The following is a 21619-nucleotide window of genomic DNA, read 5'->3' as shown; positions in this document are numbered from 1 at the left end:
GGGATTTAATCTCTGGTATTGCCAAGCTGCCACTTTTGGGCCCTTGAGCATGGCCCTTGAGCCTCTGTGCTCCAGGGGTGCTGTTTCCTGGCTGACCCTACATTCCCACCCCAGCCTATTAATATGAAGAATCTGTGCTGTAAAAGTACATGCGAAAAGCACCTGTTTTTTTTCTTCTTTCTTTTCTTTTCTTTTATATTAATGCTTATTTATTTTAAATAAATTGCATATAAATTATTGCCTAAGAAAACGATATAAATTTGCATACAAATAATAGGTTAGAGGTTATAGATTTATATCATAAAGATAGAATGAATAGTAGTGATAAAAAAAAATGTAAAACAAAATAAATATTTATTTTTTTCCACTCTCCAATGCAAACCAACTTAAATCCCAGCTGATTCTTTTATAATGTTTACTATATACTACACAGGATATTCCACAGTTAACATTCTTAAACCTCGATCAAAAAACATTTAAGATTCAACCACTGACAAAATATAAACTTCAATAAGAGACGTGAAAATTAAACCGTCAAATGGCTGGATATAAAGAAAAAATTTATAAATACAATTGATTGATTGATTGATTGATTGATTGATTGTAATGCAGACACCAGACAAAATGAGTCACAGAGACAAAGAAATTTCCACATCTAAAAGAAACGTTATGCGGTATTACACAGGATTTCAGCAGCAATGTCAGTTTTCTGTTGTTCTTTTTGCCTTAAAACAAATAAAATATAAACATTTTGGTTGTTGATTAGTACAGTTAAGTTTTGTATATAAACAGAGAACTTGCAGTGTAATTATTTATACCACAGTCCTGCTGTACTCGCTCTAATACATGATCATTTTTATTATGTATTATTGCACCATAAGTTGCAGACAAGTGCCACGTAAACAGATCGAAAAATCGCTTATAATGTGTAGATGTTTGTTTGGAATCACATATTAAATGTAAAGGAACAACAACCAACAAACACACATATACACACTTTTGTATTTTTTAAAATGGGGTCTAACAAATATAAACTATTTAATAAAAATATTCTATTTATTTAATTTGATTTCATCAAAGAAATTTGTGCCTATTTAATTGATTATGCAATTACATTTTATATATATATTTTTTTTAAGCCAAGCAAGCAATTTAATTAAAATAGTAAAAAAAAAAAAAAAATCTCGATGCTCACACGTGTTAATAATAATAAATGATGTTAATAAAAAACAGCGGATTTATTTATTTTATTTTATTTTATTTTGCATTTCTTTTCCTTTAACTGTACAAAGACTTAAAAACCAAGTTAAGTATTAAACTGTGAATTTTGTGCATAGGTTATATGCTTTAAAGATAATAATGAGTATACTGTAGTTTCTCTAACTGGTAAATATCGTTTTCTTTCATTCAGAACGGTTGCTAAAATGCCACTGTGCTCAGCTCAAATTCAGCCTGCTGCGTCACACTAAGTCATGATTAAAAAAATAGATAGAGGAGGAAATTGTGGCTCTACAGCTGGTAGTTTGATTACTGATGCACCACATCACCCCAGTGATGCTGAACACACACTTCTCCTGCTCACTCATTTTAAATGCAGGTCTATTCAGAGGGTTTCGAGCACAATGCAAAAATAATTCAATCTCAATTTCTGAGTAAATTACTAAGGAAGTGGGTCAGAGATTAATCTGCTTATGCAGGAAAGAAAATGTGAACCCCAAGGAAAAAATAAAATAAATCTCCTGACCGGAAAGGTCAGATGGGTCTGCAGTGATGCCATGAATCTCAGTATCCTGCCTGAAATAATGAGCCGTGACTCAGCAGAGCGGCAATTTAATAAAGTTACTTTGATCCGCGGCTTTATATCGACAGTTATACCTCTGCGCTGTTGAATTAGTAATACTGATGGGGCAGAAGGTGTTGAGTTTTACTCGCATGCAGCATCTAATGAACATAACAATTGCCATTGATTTGCATATTTAAGTGATGGCAAGTGTTTCATAGATTCAATGATGTGGAACAACTAAGTGTTAATGGGTAAAAAAAAAAGTCCATTAATAGTGTCCATTAATGACGTCCATTAATAAGTAAACACAACTTTTGGTGTTGTACTTTAAAATGGGCTCTGATCAGCTTGAGGGTTGTAACAGTAATTCTTCATGGTGTCAGGCCACTTTACAGCACCCCCGTCATTGATTATCAGCCCACTGTATTGAGCTTCATTCTTTAAAAAGCAGATGCCAGTGACGATGTGTTAAAAAGCGACGATTAAGAATGGCGAATCCTTTCAGGAATGTAAACGTCTTGGAAATGGAGGCTGCGTAAAGCTGGGCCTTATACAAGTCTCCTTTTCCTCCTCCGCACTTCCTTCATTTTTCATCCTCTGACACAATGACGGTAAACTGTTCCTCCAGGCTTCACTGAAACACAAACCTGCACACCGTCAAGCACTTTCCAGCTGTCCAGCTTTTTAACCTCCTCAGTACACTCGCCACATTTTCCACCATCACATTTACTACGTTATTCATTTTTTCATGTTAGATTGCCCTCTTAGTAACTGAGTGCTTCTGATGTGTGAAGCATATACACCTGACTCTGCTTCGACATTTTCCCTGAGGTGGCTCGAAGTTGTGGCGCTAATTGCGTCATCGGGTTCGCATCTTCTTGCTTTTGATGGTGGTTGTAGGAGAAGTCACACGGCAGGAAAGAGCCTTCTGACGCTCGGAGGAAAAAAAATGTCGCAATGGCTATTAATCGGCTGTTAGTGAACATGTCCAACCGGCAAAGAAATACTCCAGATTTTAGTCTCGGATTATAGGAATCTTTCGGGTTTTCAAAGATTTCTCAGATGACCACATCGTGGTAGCAGCATTATGATATATATATATATATATATATATATATATATATATATATATATATATATATATATATATATATATAATATGTGCTGCACTGAACAACAAGAGCAACCGAGTGATACGTCATCAACTTAAGCGACTGATGCGACCCTCCGCCGAAAACGGGGAACCAGCAGCGTGGGTTTGCTCGTGCCTTTGTAATTTGCCCGTGAAACAGGGCAAAATTTTGCGAGCAAGGCCGCTCATATCTCCTTTTGCTCGTACTATAGGTTGCTCGTACAGCGGGGTTTTACTGTGTGTGTGTGTGTGTGTGTGTGTGTGTATATATATATATATATATATATATATATATATATATATATATATATATATATATATATATATAAATAGAAAAATAATGCTGCTCATTTTTTTTTTTATTATTATATATCCAGGGTTGTGTGTGTAAAGCCTAAACGCACCCAAGAGTTGTGAAGTATAAACAGAGGATCCCTAATTTTCTCATTTTGTAACAGTGTTTTTTCTTTCTCTCAACGTATGCTTAAAAATAAACTTAACAGGGCATCTGGTTAAGACTAGAATTGTCCATCATGAATGGAATTCAGTATAATGCAAAAAAAAAAAAATTATAAATGAATAAACCATGTGAGTTGCTGCGACAAACCGATATCATGTCAGTAAACTTTTAGTACTTTAGTAACACTCTTGTCTGCATCGTGGTGCTTTAAATTAGAGTTCTAGGTTTTTAAATAGAACCAAATCTATTAATTAGAACACATTTTAAGCTAAGAGAAGTAGAGATACTGCACGACCCATGGAAGTGGGTTCAAGTGAAAAGCACCTCTCTCACAACAAATATGAGCTGGAGTCATGTAGCTGAAGCTGACCTGCAATAACCTTACAGTTTCCTCCACTTCTGGTTTGAAGTCAAATTGAGATGTAGATATTCAGAGCAGTTAATGTACAGATGGAGGCACTGCATTACCCACTTAATGTCTATAAATATATTCTAATGGATCCTAATAGTTTTTGGTGAAAATAAAATAGTTCTAGAAAGTGGTGGATGAAGTACACAAACCATGTAAAGTAGGCAAAATATGACTCCAGTAAAAGTAAAAGTGCGTCCTTTACACTTTCACTTGAGTACAAAAGTGTTTACCTTCAAATGTGCGTAAGTATCCAAAGTGCTATCATTTATTATGGCTGTTACGTTCCTATTATTATTTTGGTCACCAGACTCTTTACTTAATCAACTTAGTTTATGTAAAAAGACTCCAAAGTTACTCTTAGCGCACAAATCTATGAATAGAATGATACTAATGAGTCAAACACTAATTGATTTCTATTCAAATGAAATACTTTGACTTAACTACTTACAAAAAAAACAAATTTTACTGTATTTGAGTAAAAAGGAAGATATGAAATATATTAAAGTCTCCCCAAATGGAAATACTTCAGAAATGTACAGATACGTGAAAAACTTACTTAAGTACAGTAACGAATTACATTTAATTTGCTCTTGTCCTCCACTGATTATAGCAACAAAGAAATATTACTACTTGTATATTTAGATTATTTGTTAAAAATTCTTCACTGAAGGACATAATCTTCATCTCAGTATCTGTAAACTGTAATTGCTGCGGATATGTAACAGTTCTGCGGTCTACTGTTAGTACACTGTACTGGCATGTACATGTAGAGCATGGTTCAATATATATATTTTAGTACAGTTTTACTGATTATTCCAATGATATATGAAGGGAAAACAGCTCACTCTCATACAATGCTTAGAAGTTGCATTATAAACCAGGTGATTGATGGCCATCAGGGTGATTGTGATAAATAAAGCAGGTTTACTGATGCACAGAAGATTGACACTGGTATTATTGCGTGCGCGCACACACACACACACACACACACACACACACACACACACACACACACACACACACACACGTTGTGTGCCTTTTTTAATAACGCACTGCAACCACCAGGCAGAATAACAAACACTAAAATCACAGCAAACATCTCCGCTCTTCTATTTATTTATTTTTAAAGAAAGGCACCCGAAGTCACTTGATGAGCAACAGCTCGAGAAGAAGTGACTGATAGCAGTTATTTTCTCTTGTAGACATTTTATTTCACTCACTCTGAGGCATCTGAGGCAGCTTTTGCCGATGCCATATTTTGCTTGCAATCTACTCTTCATACTGACTTGTGGTCACAATGGTTTTTCAGCCAACTTGTATTGGTAATGGTGTATGATATTTTCACAGGAATTTGCTTAGATTTGAATATGTCCAGACTAAAGGTCGACCAATAGTGGATTTTATTTGATACCAATAGCTCGGTTCGATCGTACTTACCAATAACCGATTTATCAACCGCTAGTTTTTAAAATGGATACTGGATAAAAAAACAAACATAACACTTTGTGTAAAATAATGCTAAACTTTATTACACACACAAAAAAATACAGTACTGAATTATGAAAATGTGCTAAATGAAATAAATATGAATGTTAATTAATAAATATAATTATTTAAATTATAAAAAATAAATATAATATAGCGGTCCCTGTGCATAAACGTGTAAAAACAAACAGCACTTCTAGTCAGCGATTCGTCTCTAGAGGCCACTTCACTAACGGACGCAACCCGGAAAAACTATCTGTATGGGTTTTTGCCAATAGTTCCAGCAATAAACTATCGGTGACAATTAATTGGCAAAGCTAATCAATCGGTCGACCTTAAGTCCAGACCACTGTCCTATTGATGTTGGGATGAGTGTTGGTCTCGAAGCATTTTCACTTTTGAGAAGTAATTAATGTATAAAATGATGTGTGATTTTGTTATCAACACAAATTCCCACGAGCACCGATGCCATTCTGAATCCATTTTTTGTTTTCACAGGATCTTCTACGTGTCACACGATTCACAGGATCTTAAAATCTTCAGTTATATAGCCAGAGACGGGCAGAGCAACGTGTTCAGATGCAACGTCTTCAAATCCAAAAAGAAGGTACGTCGCTTTTCGGGGCGGCTGCATAATTGGTTTATTTTCCAAAGGTTTAAAGAAAAACTAATTATTACCTAAGGGAATTGTTGAGCCGGTAAAAGGCAGTGCAGGAAAACCAGAAAGAGAGAAATCCAGTGTTTTCAAGCCATCTATGTGCTGATCTCTGGCTTGTTTCAGCAAATCAGCTCTCTTTGTACCATGAAAATACCCCCCCTAGTTCAACATGCTGAAAACACTCATGTTCTTCTAGAAATGAGAGAGGCTGCACTGAACAGGATGGACTCACTTCCTTTAACAGTTCTGAATTACAGTATGTATAGGCTGACTTGTGTAGCTCAGGAGACACGTCTGGCCTTTTCCACCGATTCTCCGCAGAGAACTGAGCTCCAGGAACACACTGTTTTATGGTCCACTATTATTAATTGGTGTGTGGTTATGGGGAGCAGTTAAAGAGGGTGACACCCTAGGGGATCAATTAAAGAGCAAGAAGCCACCGAGCAGACCTTCTGCGTTTTAATAGACTGCGAGCGGCAAGAGATCTTTCCGCTGATCTGTCATCGGGTATGATCGTTTCTGCTGAGCTGAGATGAGTTCAGATGAGCAGCACTGTTATTCAATGAACCTTGTGGTTTCACCGATTATTCGCATGAACAGCCGCTGTGCGCTTCAGGCATTCTCCAGTCTGAAAATGAGTTACCCTTGAGTTAATTAGATGTAGATTAAGAGCCCAGGCAGTTCAGAATTCTGTTGTTGAGAAACCATTTTGGCCGGGTGCAGAAAACTGTTCATTACTTTCTTCCTCAGCAACACTTCTGTACTTTGCTGGTTTACTTGTTGGTAATTAATCTCTCCGGTGTGGTGTGGACTGGTGTGGGAAGATGGCGCAGCAGGTAGCACAGCTCCAGAGTCCACCGTATGATGCGACACTCGGGTTAGGCCAGGTGCACAGTGTGCGAATTTGGCCACGATGTGGTCATCTGAGGTATCTTTAATAATCCTTAAAATTCCTATAATCCAAGACTAAAATCTGGAGTAATTGTTCGACATGTTTACTGACAGCCGATTTATAGCAATTTTTTTCCTCCGAGCGTCAGAAGGCTCTTTCCTGCCGTGTGACTTCTCCTACAAAAAGCATCAAAGCAAGAAGCGGCGAACCCGATGATGCAATTAGCGCCACAACTTTGAGTCACCTCAGGGAAAATGTCGACAGTACAGCAAAAAGAGAAACGTATTGAGTTGTGAAGCAAAAAGGAGTGTTATATTATTAAGGCATGTCATGAACCAAATGAATGCTACAGATCGTTTTTTTGTTTGCTGCTCGCTACCATTGGCGAAAGAAAACAAGGGTCTGAACGAGTCACAGATCGATGACGTAAAACTTTAGAGAAGTATTTTTCTTGTTTTTGACCATCGTACAGTCTGACGTTATGACAAATGAGATCCTACAGTGTTACAATAGATTGTACAGCCTGACAAGCAACAAGCACAAAGGACTATTAAAGTGGGCACTCAGCAATACTTTTCTAATGTTCACTTTGCATTAACAGGGGTTTCCTCCTGGTTCTTGGTTTCATCCCACCTTTTAAAAACTACTAGGTGTTTGAAAATGCCCCCTAGTTGTGATGCTTTACCATTAAATGGTGTCTCATATACCATGGATTCCCACCTCACTTCTAGTTCTGAAGAGTAAAGATGGAAGGATGGAGGTATGGATGGATAGATGGAAGGAAAAAAAATAATGAATTGCTTGCATTGATTTTGCTTTCATTTTATCCAAATAACTAAACCATGAACCTTTGCCTGATAAACAGTTCATTATTGCAAAATCCAAATGATGGGGAAATATATCTGATATTTCAGATATATCAGATTAAGATTTTCTGTTTAAAAAAATAGAGATTAGGCTCTGCCCAGAGAGAGCGATGAACGGAGGATTTTCTCACAATTGGCTTAGGCACCATCAGCAAACAACATGATCCAGGGCTCTTTCCAACTGAGTAAGGCCACAAATTGACAGCTATAAATACACCTCTGACGCAAGTTATTAGTTTGGCACTAACCGGCTGCGTAAATGCCAACACTGAAAAAGCTTTTCTCTTCATTCTGGAAACTGACATGTTTTGATGATTGGGATATGATGGTCATGTAGAGCTTTGCAAACTGTTACAGGACATATATGCTGTCAGCTTAGACCTAAATTGTCCTGTTCCTTTTTTTAAAATCAGCTTACATATTCAAATAGCTCATTTGATTCCCATTTCTGCCCGTTTGTTGTATTCTGTATAAGGCTACTATGGCTATTTTTTGTGGACTTGAACTGGGAAAGCTCAGGATGTGCCATCTGGCCAATATACATATTTAAATATGTGAACGATTTGCACTGCATTTGACAGAAATCTGCAACTCCAACAATGTCCACTCGACTGGCTGCTCAGCATCAACGTTAAACAGTAGGAATCTGTAACACATCTAAAAATCTATAACATTGACTTAAAAGTTTATTGTTCTTAAGGTCGAACATTAATGGATTTTACCGATAGCTAGGTTGGATCGTACTTGTCAATAACCAGTTAATCAACTGAGTTTTTTTTTTAATGGATACATTAAAATTTATGCATTAATGGATGCATTTAAAATAATACTGAACTTTATACCAAAAATTACATACCCTACTGAATCAGGAAAATGTGCTAAATTAAATAAATATGAATGTATACATTTTATTAATAAATATTGAGGCAAAAAAACAACCATGCATTCAAACCGAAACAAAAAGTAACAAATGATAAAAACAGTTACATACAAAATGAATAATAATAAAAATAAATCACTTCAAATAAACAGCACATGCCGTCACCTCTATAGGCTGCTTTTGTAATTTATAACCTAACCCGGAAAAACTATCAGTAGGGTTTTTTGCAGAAAGTTCTATTAACCAACTATCAGTTGTTTTTTTTTAAAACATAATAATAATAATAATAATAATTATTATTATTATTATTATTATTATTATTATTATTCAGAGAAACTGATTTTGTCAGTTCTGACGCAAATTTACTGTTAATGAGGGCGTATTGAGTTCATTAGAAGGAGAAGGAGGTGGTTGCTAGCCTCTTATCTTTTCAGTATTTTCTTTCACAACTTCTTTCACCTGTACACTATAGTTTAGTCCTCAGGCTTCAGTGAAATTGGCTTTGCTCCTAGCTGGTAATTTTCAGAAAGAAAGAGTTTATTCTCTTGGCATTGTCTCACTTCAAAATACAAAGCAATGGATTAAAAAGACAGAGGAAGTAATTACTGCATCCTGGCACATGCAGGTTCATTTATGCTTCTTGGTCAGATTCTGTGCTTTTGTAAGGTGAAAATGTGGCCATTTTGGACCTCAGTGACTCAGAAATAGTCCAGTGTTTTAGGCAGGAATCTGTGGAACATAATTGTTCATCAGAGACTGGAGCGTCTCCTGGCTTACGGCTTCATTTCATTCCCCAGCATCAGCGCTCATCACTGTAAAGCACATTTTCAGTGGCGTTGTGAGTCATTGCACATCACCAGCTGGAGCTGGCCTGCAATAAGGGGAGATGCAATCACACCGTAGTGATATCAACTTTGCCGTCGGTCTCATTCAGTCAAGCCATATTTTTGGGTAAATGCGTTGTTAAACTGTGTTTTTGTGCTGCTTCTTCAAGGACAAAGTGTGCATATGTGAAACATCCACAGAAGCACACTATTATAATCAGTTATAATTATAATCACAGTCTTGATGTCACCCAAATGAAGCATGGGTTTCCCCTTTTAAATCTGGTTCCTCTTAAGGTTTCTTCCTCAGGACATCGAAGGGAGATTTTCCTTGCCACAGTCGCCATGGCTGCACATCAGGGATAAATAAAACATCATTCACCTTAACTGTTAAATTCTGTAAAGCTGCTTAGAGACAATGTCTGTTGTGAAAAGCGCTGAATAAACTTGACTTGACTTGAATATATATTTGTTTAAAGGGTTGTCGGAAAATATCGGTACACGTGGGTATCACGATATTTAGTTTGCTGATACTGTATCGATTCTCAAAAACGCAATATCAATATTTACTTTTCTTTTTTTCTTTTTTTTTAAGATTCATGGCAATTTTTTAGTTTTACGTTTATATCCTGATCGCTAGACAGATAGCAGTCTTCTTATCTCTGAACTTAAACAGTGACAGGAAATACTAGCATAAGGGCATGCCACCAATGTAAGCATTAGAATATCCACGTGTTTCCTGGGGGTGCTGCTGGGAAAACGGTTAGTATTATAACTTCTGCCGGAAGTGCTGGCAGAGTTGACTGCAGAGAAACGCCATGTGCGGTTTGTTGGGAATTCGTTAAAATGCCACTATCCCACTTAATATTATGTGTCTTTAACATCTATGTGCATATGTTTAAAAAAAGCTTGTATTTTTTTAAATGACCATGTTGGGTGCAATGATACTAATCGTGTTCACGTGTTGCATTAAACCTTATGCCGTGAAAGTGTGGTACGGGTAAGGCTGGCACAGGTCTCATGGTATGGGTAGGTTTAAGGTATCCTGATGCGTATGATGATGCCAGATTTTTGCCGATACGCAGCCCTAAGTTGGTGCTTACTGTCTATAGACAGAATTGAGAGAAATTGATGTGTGTGTATACAAAAATATTTTTTACCTTTTTATTTTCAAGGAAAATCCATCAAATTTCGTCTGCATTAATGACCCAGAGATGTGATGGTCAGAGTGTAGGTAGTAAAAAGAAAGAAAGAAATGAAAGCTGGAAAATTCTTTTGAAATGTTTTATGTAACCGTGCTCATTTTCATAGCCGAAAGCTCAGCACGGTGTCTCGCTCGATTCTTTTAGGCTTTTTTTTTTTTTTTGATGAAGTGTGCAGCGTTCACAAAGGCGTCCATTGTTCTCTGAGACCCTGGCTGTCTCACACGCCTGACCCCCTCGGCTAAACGGTAAAGAATATTATCAGAGCTCTGCGGAGATGAAGGAGACAAAGCACGGTGTTTACTGATTTTTTCAGCCCACTTATTTATTCTTCTGTTCACACCGTATTATTATTATTATTATTATTATTATTAATTAATATATGATTAAGTATTATTAACGATCCTCTACTATATTGTAATTAGTTTTTAATGGTGTCAAAATAGAATGTTTTTTTTTTCTTTTCTCAACCACATGATGTCTCGGGGAGTTTTTGTTTGACCCATGTCCTCTGATCTTTCTGTAAAGTTGCTCTGCGACAATGTATGTTGTTTAAAGTGTTTAAAGTTGAACTAAATTGAACTTTGTGTGAGGAAATCTGACAGAGAAGTTTTTAAATGCACGCACACACACACACACACACACACACACCTCTGCACCTGTCCATTTATCTTGACATCATTTTGGGTAAAAGAGACAGGCGCAAAAATTGTGTTCCTGCACACAACCTTACATCTAAAACTAATCTGTCGCTTTGACAGCATCAGCATCAGCATTTTTCTGTTTTTCCACTTGTTAGCGAGCCAGCCAATTTGTCAAGCATGCACACACACACACACACACACACACACACACACACACACACACACACACACACACTCGCACTGTCCGCTCACTCTCTCCACATCCTCAGAACATTAAAAAATAAATGACTCATTAGTTTTACATTTAAAAAGAAATACTGAGGTTAGTGGTGTGTTTTGCGGTTCACAGAGCCAGGCCATGCGCATCGTGCGGACAGTGGGTCAAGCGTTCGAGGTGTGTCACAAACTCAGCCTGCAGCACACACAGCAAAACGCAGACGGCCAAGAGGACGCTGACAGCCCCAAGACCTGCACAGACTCCGGCTTACAAGGTGAAACATACACACGGCGCCTCAGCAATTCACTTTCCGATCTCAATGTTTAACACACGCATCAAGATCACATGACTGGAGATCTGACCATGTGCAGATGGAGGTTGAAATATGAGATGGATAAAACAGGTTTCTGTGTAGTAGCACAGCATATTACTGTTAAACAAGACGATGCTAATCTTAAAGAATAGACTTTTGCACTTGTCAGATTAAATATTATGTGGGGCTTTTAGTTAAAGGGCTCAAGTGATAAGGAAGACGTCTGCTACCACCAGGAGATTTGAGAATTGTGAGTTTGGTCCTGCTCTCTGGATGAAAAGCATGATGTTGCCCTTTCTGACCTGTCAGTCACAGTGGCACAAACCAATCATGGCCATCTGTAGGCTCAGGTATGTGGATGCAATGCTTCATAATGTAGCATGAGAAAGGGTAGGACTGGATTTACAAGTCCCTGAGGTGAAAACTTGGAAAAGAAATGGCATATAAGTATGTGTTTCATGCTGCTTTTTGTAGGAATATCAGGAGCTAATTGTTATATATGGAAATTCATATGGAAATCTGTTATGTAAAGCTTAACAATACAATATAATTTTATTTAGAGGTCTATAACTAATTTTATTAACGTGCGATTAATGCAGCGCTCATTTGATATTGTGGTCTGTGGTGAGAGTAGGGAGCAGCGCTTATTTCTGTTTGACCATTTATATAAATATATATATATATATAATGTGTATATATATATATATATATATATATATATATATATATATATATATATATATATATATGTGTGTGTGAAAGAGGCAAAATTAAAACCTTCAACGCAACACACATTTATTCACGACTTCCTTTCTTTACTCAGATATAAAAAAACTCTACCGAAAAATAATTTGTAATTGCTAAACATTGTTTTACTGCCAATTTTCAAATCATGCACCAAAATCCACCATGATGCAACACATCCGTCAATTTAAACCGTTTGTGTGGAAACATTATAATACATTATAAATTATAATAAATTATATAAATTACATTATTATAATTTTATTAAATAATTTACAAGTATATTTTGTCTTCATGCTCTATGTTGGGTTTGGTTTTACTAATAATAAACATACATTTGCATAAATCCTCCATATTTGTCCATGCACATGTTGATTAGAGTATTAAAAACGTGAATTTATGGTGCATTTAGAACTGATAAAAATGTGCTAATAAGTTGCGATTAACCTTATGACTATCACGCAATTAATCTCGATGAAATATTTTCATAGATTGACAGCTCTAATATATATATATATATATATATATATATATATATATATATATATATATATATATATATATATATATATATATTCTGATGGGTTTGAAAAATCTATAATGTACATCTTAATTTTTTTGTTATATACGTTGTCTTACTCATAGTAAAAATATAAAGTTGGTCCTTTTCAGCTGAGAAAAAAAATAAAAAACGCCAAAATGAGAAGTTGTGAAATTGCTTCAGTGAATATAATTAAACAGGCCCTTCACATTCATCCCCTGGGATCATACAGATTACGCCTATTTTTCAGTCTTATGCTCGGCACAGTCAGACGTAACGACTGGGAATTACTGAGACACTGCTTGTGATGATCAGTGGCTCCTTTTTCTTCCACTCCTCAAGTCATGAGTTCAGGCTTATTATATTATCCTGCTCGGTGCTCTTCACTCCCTCAGGACCTCCTTCCCTTTGAAATGCATGAGTTCGCCATCACCCACGCACCAGCACTCAGCCACACAAGAGTCACCCAGCCCCGGTCCCAGCGCTAGTGTAACAATCACTGTCACAGGGATGTGACGTACACGTGTTAGCATCGGCTCCGCTACAATGCTCGACTCGCAACTTTGGGGACAATGTTAAGAGGATCACTAGGCTCCAGTGGGCCGGTAGTGAACGTGGAGAGAGCATGCAGCTTTAATTCTCGCTGCAGTTATTTCGGTGAACATGAAAAAGTCTTTTTCTGTATCATATCTGTTCATCTGCCGTTAGACTTTCCAGACGTCATGCACGTGTAAATTCGTTTACTGAAACAATGCAGTTTGGTGCACAAATTAAAAATTTTCCCATTTAAAGAGAAAAGAAATAAGATTATTACAACATCTGTTGAATATGTGCAAATGTGTAAGATTTAGAAACCACTAGAGACATCTTTAAAAAGCCCGTCAGAAAATACTTTATTGGCATATTTGTCCCCCAGTTCTGCCTTATCTCTATATATGTCTTTGTTTATTATTATTAAATAGGAGTGATTTGGTAACTCACTAAGCTGCCACTTTTGGTGCATTTAAACAAAGCCCTTAACCCTCTGTGCTCTGAGGCACACACCCCAGCTTCATTACATCACTGCGATATGAAAAGAATTTCACTGTGCTGTAAAGCGTTAATCGGTTTTGACGATTAATCGGCACTGATAGTTGATTGCTTGAGCTTTCGACAAAAATCCATACCGGTCCCCTGTCATTACAAAAGTGTCCTCTAGAGGCGAATCACGGATGCCACTTGCTGTTTGTTTTTGCACGTGAGACTGCGTGCTGCACGAACAGCGCTATATTATGTTTATTATTTATAATTGATTAATTATATAATTATATTTATTCATTTATATATCCATATTTATTTCATTTAGCACATTTTCAGTTCAGTATAAAGTTTAGTACAATTTTACATGGAGTGTTATGATTGGTTGTTTTTTGATCCAGTATCCATTTAAAAAACTATCGGTTAATTAATTGGTTATCGGCAAATACGATCCACACTATCTATCGGTATCTGTAAAATCCACTATTGTTTGACGTCTACTGTAAAGTAGATGTGACAAGTAATGTCTTATGTATAATATATTATCCACTTGTACATGTCTTGCCTGTCCATGGCATACAGCGTGTAAAATAGGTATTGGACACATCACCATTTTTTTCAGTATATATATTTCTAAAGGTGCCATTGACATGAAATCTTTACCAGAAGTTGGTAACAACCAACATATAAATCCACACATATAAAGAAATCAAACCATACATGTCCATAAATGAAGTTATGTGAAATAATGTGAAAAAGTATTGAACACATGAAGGAAGGGAGGTAAAAAAAAGACATGGAAAGCCAAGACACCAGCTGAAATCGATCAGTAATTAGAAAGCAGTCCTGCCCCGTGTCAGTGCAAATTAATATCAGCTGTTTCAGTCCCAACTAATGGCCCATATAACGATGTCCCATTACCAAGCTGTCTCACAAGAAACATCTCATGATGGGTAAAAACAAAGATCGCTCTCAAGAACTTTGTAGCCTTATTGCAGCAAAACATACTGATGGAATTGGTTGCAGAAGGATTTCAAAACTTCTGAATGTTGGGGCCATAATCTGGAAAGAACATTTCAACATAAACTGGCCATGAGCAGGTGCTCCTCGCAAGATTTCTGACAAAGGAGAAAAAAGAATATGAGACGAGTTGCCCAAGAGCCAAGGACCACTTGTAGATAGCTTCAGAAGGACCTGGAATTAGCAGGTGCAATTGTTTCAAAGAAAACAAAAAGTAATTTAACCGCCATGACCTGTGTGCACGCTCACCATGTCTCCAAGACTCCGTTTCTGAAGAAAAAACAAGTTCATTTAAACAACACTTGGACAAGCCTGTGAAATACTGGGAGAATAGTCTGGTCTCTTTGGATGCCATAATACACACCGTGTTTGGAGGACAAATGGCACTGCACATCACCCCATCAACACCATACCAACAAACATCATGGTGTGGGGCTGTTTTCTGAATATGAATGGAAAAATGTACTGAGACATTCTTGAAAAATCTGCTGCCATCTACCATGATGATGAAGATGAAACAAGGGTGGACATTTCAGCAAGACAACGATCCCAAACACACAGCCAAGGAAACTCTCAGTTGGTTTCAGAGAAAGAAAATAAAGCTGCTAGAATGGTCCAGCCAATCACCTAACTTGAATCCAATTCAAAATCTATGGCAAAAACTAAAGATCAGAGTTCATAGAAGAGGCCACAGAACCTTCCAAGATTCGAAGTGGGTTTGTGTAGAAGAATGCCAAAATCACACGTGAGCAATGTGTGCGACTAGTTTCTCCATACAGGAGGCATTTTAAAGCTGCCATTACCAACAAAGGCTTTTGTTTTTTTCACTGAGAAAAATGTTGACGTGTTCAATATTTATTTTACCCGCTGTATTTAAAAAAAAACTAAATAAAATCTGGAAATTAAAGGATGAAATTACATTGTATGGACCCTATTTTTCACAACTGAACTATGCACATGAAATGAAGTCTTGTCTCTAATAGCACAGCACTGCTGCTTTCCTGCGTTTGTTTGCTCAGAAGGTTTCAGCAGCTCTCACAGTAGTCCCAGATACAATGCTTCATAATAATGCGTCTCTTATTGTTTCCATAGTAACAGCTCATTCACAGGGACATGTGTGCAGAACGCTGCACAGAACCACATATAAACCTGCAAACTTTTCCGAAAAATTACATTTACTACGAGGATGCTTTATGATTTTAGGAAGGAGTCTCCAGTGTCAGGCAAAACATAGGAAAGTCTTTAGTTTGTGCTTTTTTCCTAAAATCACGTTGAGAAAAAATTGCCAATCGTACGAGAAACCGTTTATTAAAGCAGCTATAATGTAAGTGAATCCAGAAACTCGCTTGTTACATAAACAAATATTTAAATAAATTACACAAATTCTATAGTTTAGAGGTTTGGAAAGAAAAGAAGGGAAAAAAAGATCTCAGATATTTTTGGTGATTATTGTGCCTTGGATGAAGAACCCTGATGCTAAATTGTGTGCAGATCGGGAGTTGACTGGGGCTGAGAAGACGCTGGCTGAGGAGACGGACATCGACGCAGAGGAGTTGCCGCTCCCTGACAGCACAGTGGACGAGTTCAGCCGGGGCGTCACTGACCTGGACGCTGCCAATGAAGACGATGATGGACTAAAGGACAATAAGGTGAACCTGCTTTCCAACCCTGATTTCTTGTTCTTTTTTCTTTTTTTTTTTCTTTTTAGAACAACCAGATCAGTGCGTGTATGCATTCTGAGATTAAGAAGTATTTCTGATAGCCGAGGTAAGTCATGCAGGTCTCTGAAAGCTGTAAGTGAAACTCACCAGGCTGTTGCATGACTGCGTGTCAGGTTGATTAAAGGCAGTGAAGCTCTCATAATACAGTATGGATGTGTAGAATAGGAGTGTAGGCATGTATGGTAGTGCGCTGTGTATAAGAGATTTGTACAGATGTTAAATAATGGGGTTTTTTTTTATGCTTGTTTATTTGCTGTTTCTGATACAAAAAAAAAAAAAACACTTACTGCAGGGCCACTGACGCCACACCACCTTTATTCTCTAACACAATTTCTTGAATCCTGCACACAAAATAATGTAAAAAAAAAATAACTCAGTGAGAATTTACATAAATGTTTAATATTTGTGTTTAAATTTTTCTTGTGCTTTTTGTTATTGTGCAGCAAAAATGTACAAACAATTAAATAAAAGTAAAAAATATTTTTTTTTAAATCTGCATTAGTTTGCATGCATGTCAGCTTATGATCAAACAATGTTTATAGGTTGTTTTTTTTTTTAAGAAACCTTGAAGAAATTTTTTTTTAAGATTTCGTAGTGTGCGCCACTTGCTGTTTGTGTTTACACGCGAGACAGCGTGCTGCACGGAGAGCGCTATATTATATTTATCATTTATAATTTATTAATAATATAATTATTTTTATAAATATAATTCATATATTCATTTTTATATCGTTTAGCACATTTTTATTTCTTGTTTTTTTTTTTTTTTTTGTAACAAAATTCAGTACTATTTTACATGGAGTGTAAAATAGTGTCCATTTTAAAAACCGTCGGTTGATTAATCGGTAATCAGCAAGTACGATCCAACCACTTACCTCGATGACCTCTACTTACACATGTCCATGATTACCGAGTGCCGCCTATACCTTATGTAATTTATTAATCTAATAAAAATTAAATGTTACAATATGCACTTTATTATAAATTACAGTAATAATGTAATAAAGTGATATTGAGGAAAACTTATACTTTTGAGATGGTGAACCAAAATCAATTGAGAAACCTGCAACTTTGAGAAATCTCACTTGTTTGTTAAATCAGCTTGGAATTAAATAATTGATTACATAGATTGTAATAGACAGATATTACATAAAAATATTAGCTATTTGCCTTGTTGTAGGTGAGTGGTATAGTCTCTCTCAGATATGCATTCCTAACCTTTGCTTTGTGATATTGCTCTGAATTCCCCTCAGCAACATTTCCTTCTATATAGCTGCTACCTTTAGATGTGTGTGTATGTGCAGGCACATGTATTTCTGCCTGTGGTTTTTGGGTCTTGTTTCGTGCCGGGATGAGATTTGTACTCTGGGGTGATGAAATTCTGATCATGTTGTCAGCTGATAAGATGCAATTTTGCTATTCAGAAAATTCGAAGGCAGAGAGTCGCATTAAATGCGCATTCGTTTACGCAGGTTAGCATTTAAGTAGAAATGAAAGTGCCGGCTACTCAAGCGGTCCATTGCTGGACTTGAACAATCGTGAGTCCATCATATAGATCCTTTTTGTTTTTTAGAGTGCTGTAAAAGTATTTGCCCCCTTCCTGTTTTTTTTCATATTTGTCACACTTAAATGATCCAGATCATCAATTTTAATAAAAAGATAAATACAAAATGCAGTTTTTTAATTAATTCATTTGTTAAAGGGAAAATAGCTGTCCAACTCTATGCGTGGCTCTATGTAAAAAATTCATTGCTTAAATAATAATTCATGCTCAAATGCTCTCCAGAGTGGATGAATAAAACAATTTTGCAAAGAAAAGTGGCCCAAAGTTCCTCCACAGAGATACGAAACACTCATTGCCGGTTATTGCAAACTCTCGAATTGCAGTTGTTGCTGCTAAGAGTGGCACAACCAGCTTTTAGGTTTAGGGGCAATTACTTTTTCACAGGTTTAGGCAGTTTTTTTTTAAAACTAATAAATGAAAAATTCATTTACAAAACTGCATTTGGTAGCTTAGTGTTTAAGGCGTTAGACTTTGGATCCAAACGACGTGAGTTCAAATCCCAGACACACCACGCTGTCGATCCTGGGCCCCTGAGCAAGGCCCTTAATCCCCACTTGTGTGAATGTGACTAATAATAATATGTGCTGTGGATTGGTAAGGTGAGCGCCACCATGCTGTTACTCCTGGGCCCCTTAGCAAGGCCCTTAACCCTCAACTGCTCAGTTGTCAGTCAGTCTGGATGAGTGCGTCTGCTAAATGTCAGAAATGTAAAATGCATTCTTTATTAAATTGGTTTATCTTTGTGCATTATCAAAATTTGTTTGAATCATTTAAGTGTGACAAAGATGCAAAAACAAAAATACTTTTCCACAACACTGTACAAATCTGCAATTTATAATTTATACAGCTTACAGTGTCATGTGATGAATTTGTATGCAGTGCAGCATAAACTTCCTACATTTCAAACAGCATCAGGGCTGTAAAGGAGCAGCTGTTTGGGAATGGCCCTGAAACATCTGCTGATCCACTGCTGTCTTACAAATGCTCTTTAATCATTCAGAATCATTCTGTGTGTGTGTGTGTGTGTGTGTGTGTGTGTGTGTGTGTGTGTGTGTGTGTGTGTGTGTCCTATAGACAATAGCTTGGCTCTTCATGATGATTTTTCCTTGTAGTGCAGTTACTGACGAGCAGCTTTGGCTTGGAAAACCTTTCCATTAATTACTCAGGACAAAAGCTAATGTTGCTGCAGTTTCATTATTCCTGTGAGACATTGGCAGTTGTCTGCTGAAGGTGTAATAGAGTTTTTTTCAGGTGAAAACTTTTTCCTGTTTCAATGTTCACTCTCAAAAATATATGGACAGACCAAAGGAGTAAAAACGCTGTTACGTCACTCTATTTACCTAGAAATGGAGCGAGGGTTAAAATCCACCGAACTCATTAATAGCAGTTTGGCATTGGAGGTAAAATGTGTTTATCTGACAGCGTCTAATCCGGGTCAATTTGAAAAACGGCGTTTTCCGGGTCCACGCTATCATTTTCAATAGTTTAAAAATTGTTTTAAAAGAGGGAGGCCAGGTTGTGATGGTTTGGACATGTGCAGAGGGGGAACATGGGGTATATCAGTAGGAGAATGCTGAGGATGGAGCCACCAGGAAGGAGGAAAAGAGGAAGACCAAGGAGGAGGTTTATGGATGTGGTGAGGGAAGACATGCAGGTGGTTGGGTTGAAAGAGGCAGACGTAGAGAACAGGGGGGTATGGAGACGGATGATCCACTGTAGCGACCCCTAATGGGAGCAGCTAAAAGATGGTGTGTTAGTTGAACTATAGTTATAGTTTGTGTATGTAGATGTGTTGGTGTATCTGCTTATTGAAAATGTAACATTTTATTTTTATTGGTGTTCAAAGGAGCAAAATGAAATAAAATGACTCAAAAGAAAAAGATTTGTTCTGGAAACGCTTACATCCCCGTACCGCGCACAAGCAAAAAATATCGATCTGAGTCATTTCAGCCTGATATTTATTTACTTTCTGACTCTTTGAAACTTTGAGTCAATGTCAGATAAAGGCCATGTGCACACTAATACGTTTTCCTTTAAAAAATGCATATTTACTCTTTTAGCCTTTTAGAAAAAAGAGCTTTTTAGTCAACGTAACCGTTGCTTTTTGAAAACCCTCTCCAAAGTGGATACCATTCGAAACAAAGTGTTCGTGTTGTAGTGTATACTGTGACATACATATGTGTGACGGTGTCTTTCCTGAACATTGGCACGTACGTTTGAAAGAGCCAGAAAGTAAATAAACGCCAGGCAGAAATGACCCCTACGTCTTACAGTACGTTTTGCTCATGCGCAATACAGCGACATAAACATTTTCGCATGGACGAGCGACTTTTTGGAAATGATAAAAAAAAAATAATAAAAAAATGATAGTATAACTTTTAGATGAAACCGCCGTTTGCAAATTTATCCATATAAGTGTAGGTGTAGCTACAGTCACATGACTAAAAATGCGTTCTCGAAAACCCTCGTTTTTCAAATGTATCCGTTTTCAAAAAGCTACGTGTTGACTAAAAGCGACATCTCGGTGTGAAAAAATATGCACTTTCATGCCAAATCGTAATTGTGTGAACATGACCTAAGGCTTTTAGCTGGAGAGCATAAACAACTACTGCATCTTATTCTGTCCACACAACGACTATAACCTTCCTGGCCAGGTGAATATCAACACACTGACACTGACGAACATACCTCGCCTTTTGTTTCTCAGTGTTCGTAAGGAAATAAAGTTATAGCAATAAATAGTTAAAGCAAGGAGAGATATGAACTGACATTCAAAGCCGATAATCGAGCTGCCTCCATGCTAATGAGCTACAGTGGCATTTCACTTTGCTAGGACTTTGAAGATACTTTTCCTCACCCTTTTAGACTTCTGAGCGCTAAGTAAATGGCATGCATGCAGTTAGCTGCCAAATACTGTTCTCTTTAAAGCCGCATCAATAAACTGGATACATGTGAACTGTTAGAGGTGGAGTTGGAGTTCTTTGAATTGAAAGATTTACTGGCTTGGTGCTGCTAGACCATGTTATCGAAATAAGGGACAGTAGTTTGTCCTCTGAGCCAGAGCATCTGTAATATCTGATACACCTGGTGATTCTCTGGTTTTTGTACAAAGGGTAAATCTTATTCACTTTTATTACAATGTCCTTAATTTTTTTTTTTATTATTATACAATATGGAGGCAACAGTTTTAAACCAGTCATTTGGGGATCTGCTTGTCTTCCCCCTTCTTCCTGAGAACAAACAG

The 21619-nt window shown here is 36.9% G+C and overlaps 1 protein-coding gene across 2 annotated transcripts in view; it reads left to right on the top strand.

Moving 5' to 3' along the window:
* nos1apa (nitric oxide synthase 1 (neuronal) adaptor protein a) overlaps positions 1–21619 on the top strand; it is a 134401-nt gene that overhangs the window by 93545 nt on the left and 19237 nt on the right. For both annotated transcript variants that reach the window (XM_046875098.1, XM_046875183.1), the window contains exons 5-7: positions 5771–5879; positions 11588–11729; positions 16582–16739. In XM_046875098.1, coding sequence (XP_046731054.1) covers positions 5771–5879; positions 11588–11729; positions 16582–16739 — 409 coding nt within the window. The remainder of the gene's footprint in view (positions 1–5770; positions 5880–11587; positions 11730–16581; positions 16740–21619) is intronic.

Source organism: Silurus meridionalis, chromosome 1, assembly GCF_014805685.1.
Source record: "Silurus meridionalis isolate SWU-2019-XX chromosome 1, ASM1480568v1, whole genome shotgun sequence".
Taxonomy (NCBI): Eukaryota; Metazoa; Chordata; class Actinopteri; order Siluriformes; family Siluridae; genus Silurus; species Silurus meridionalis.
This window is presented reverse-complemented; position numbering and strand designations above follow the sequence as displayed.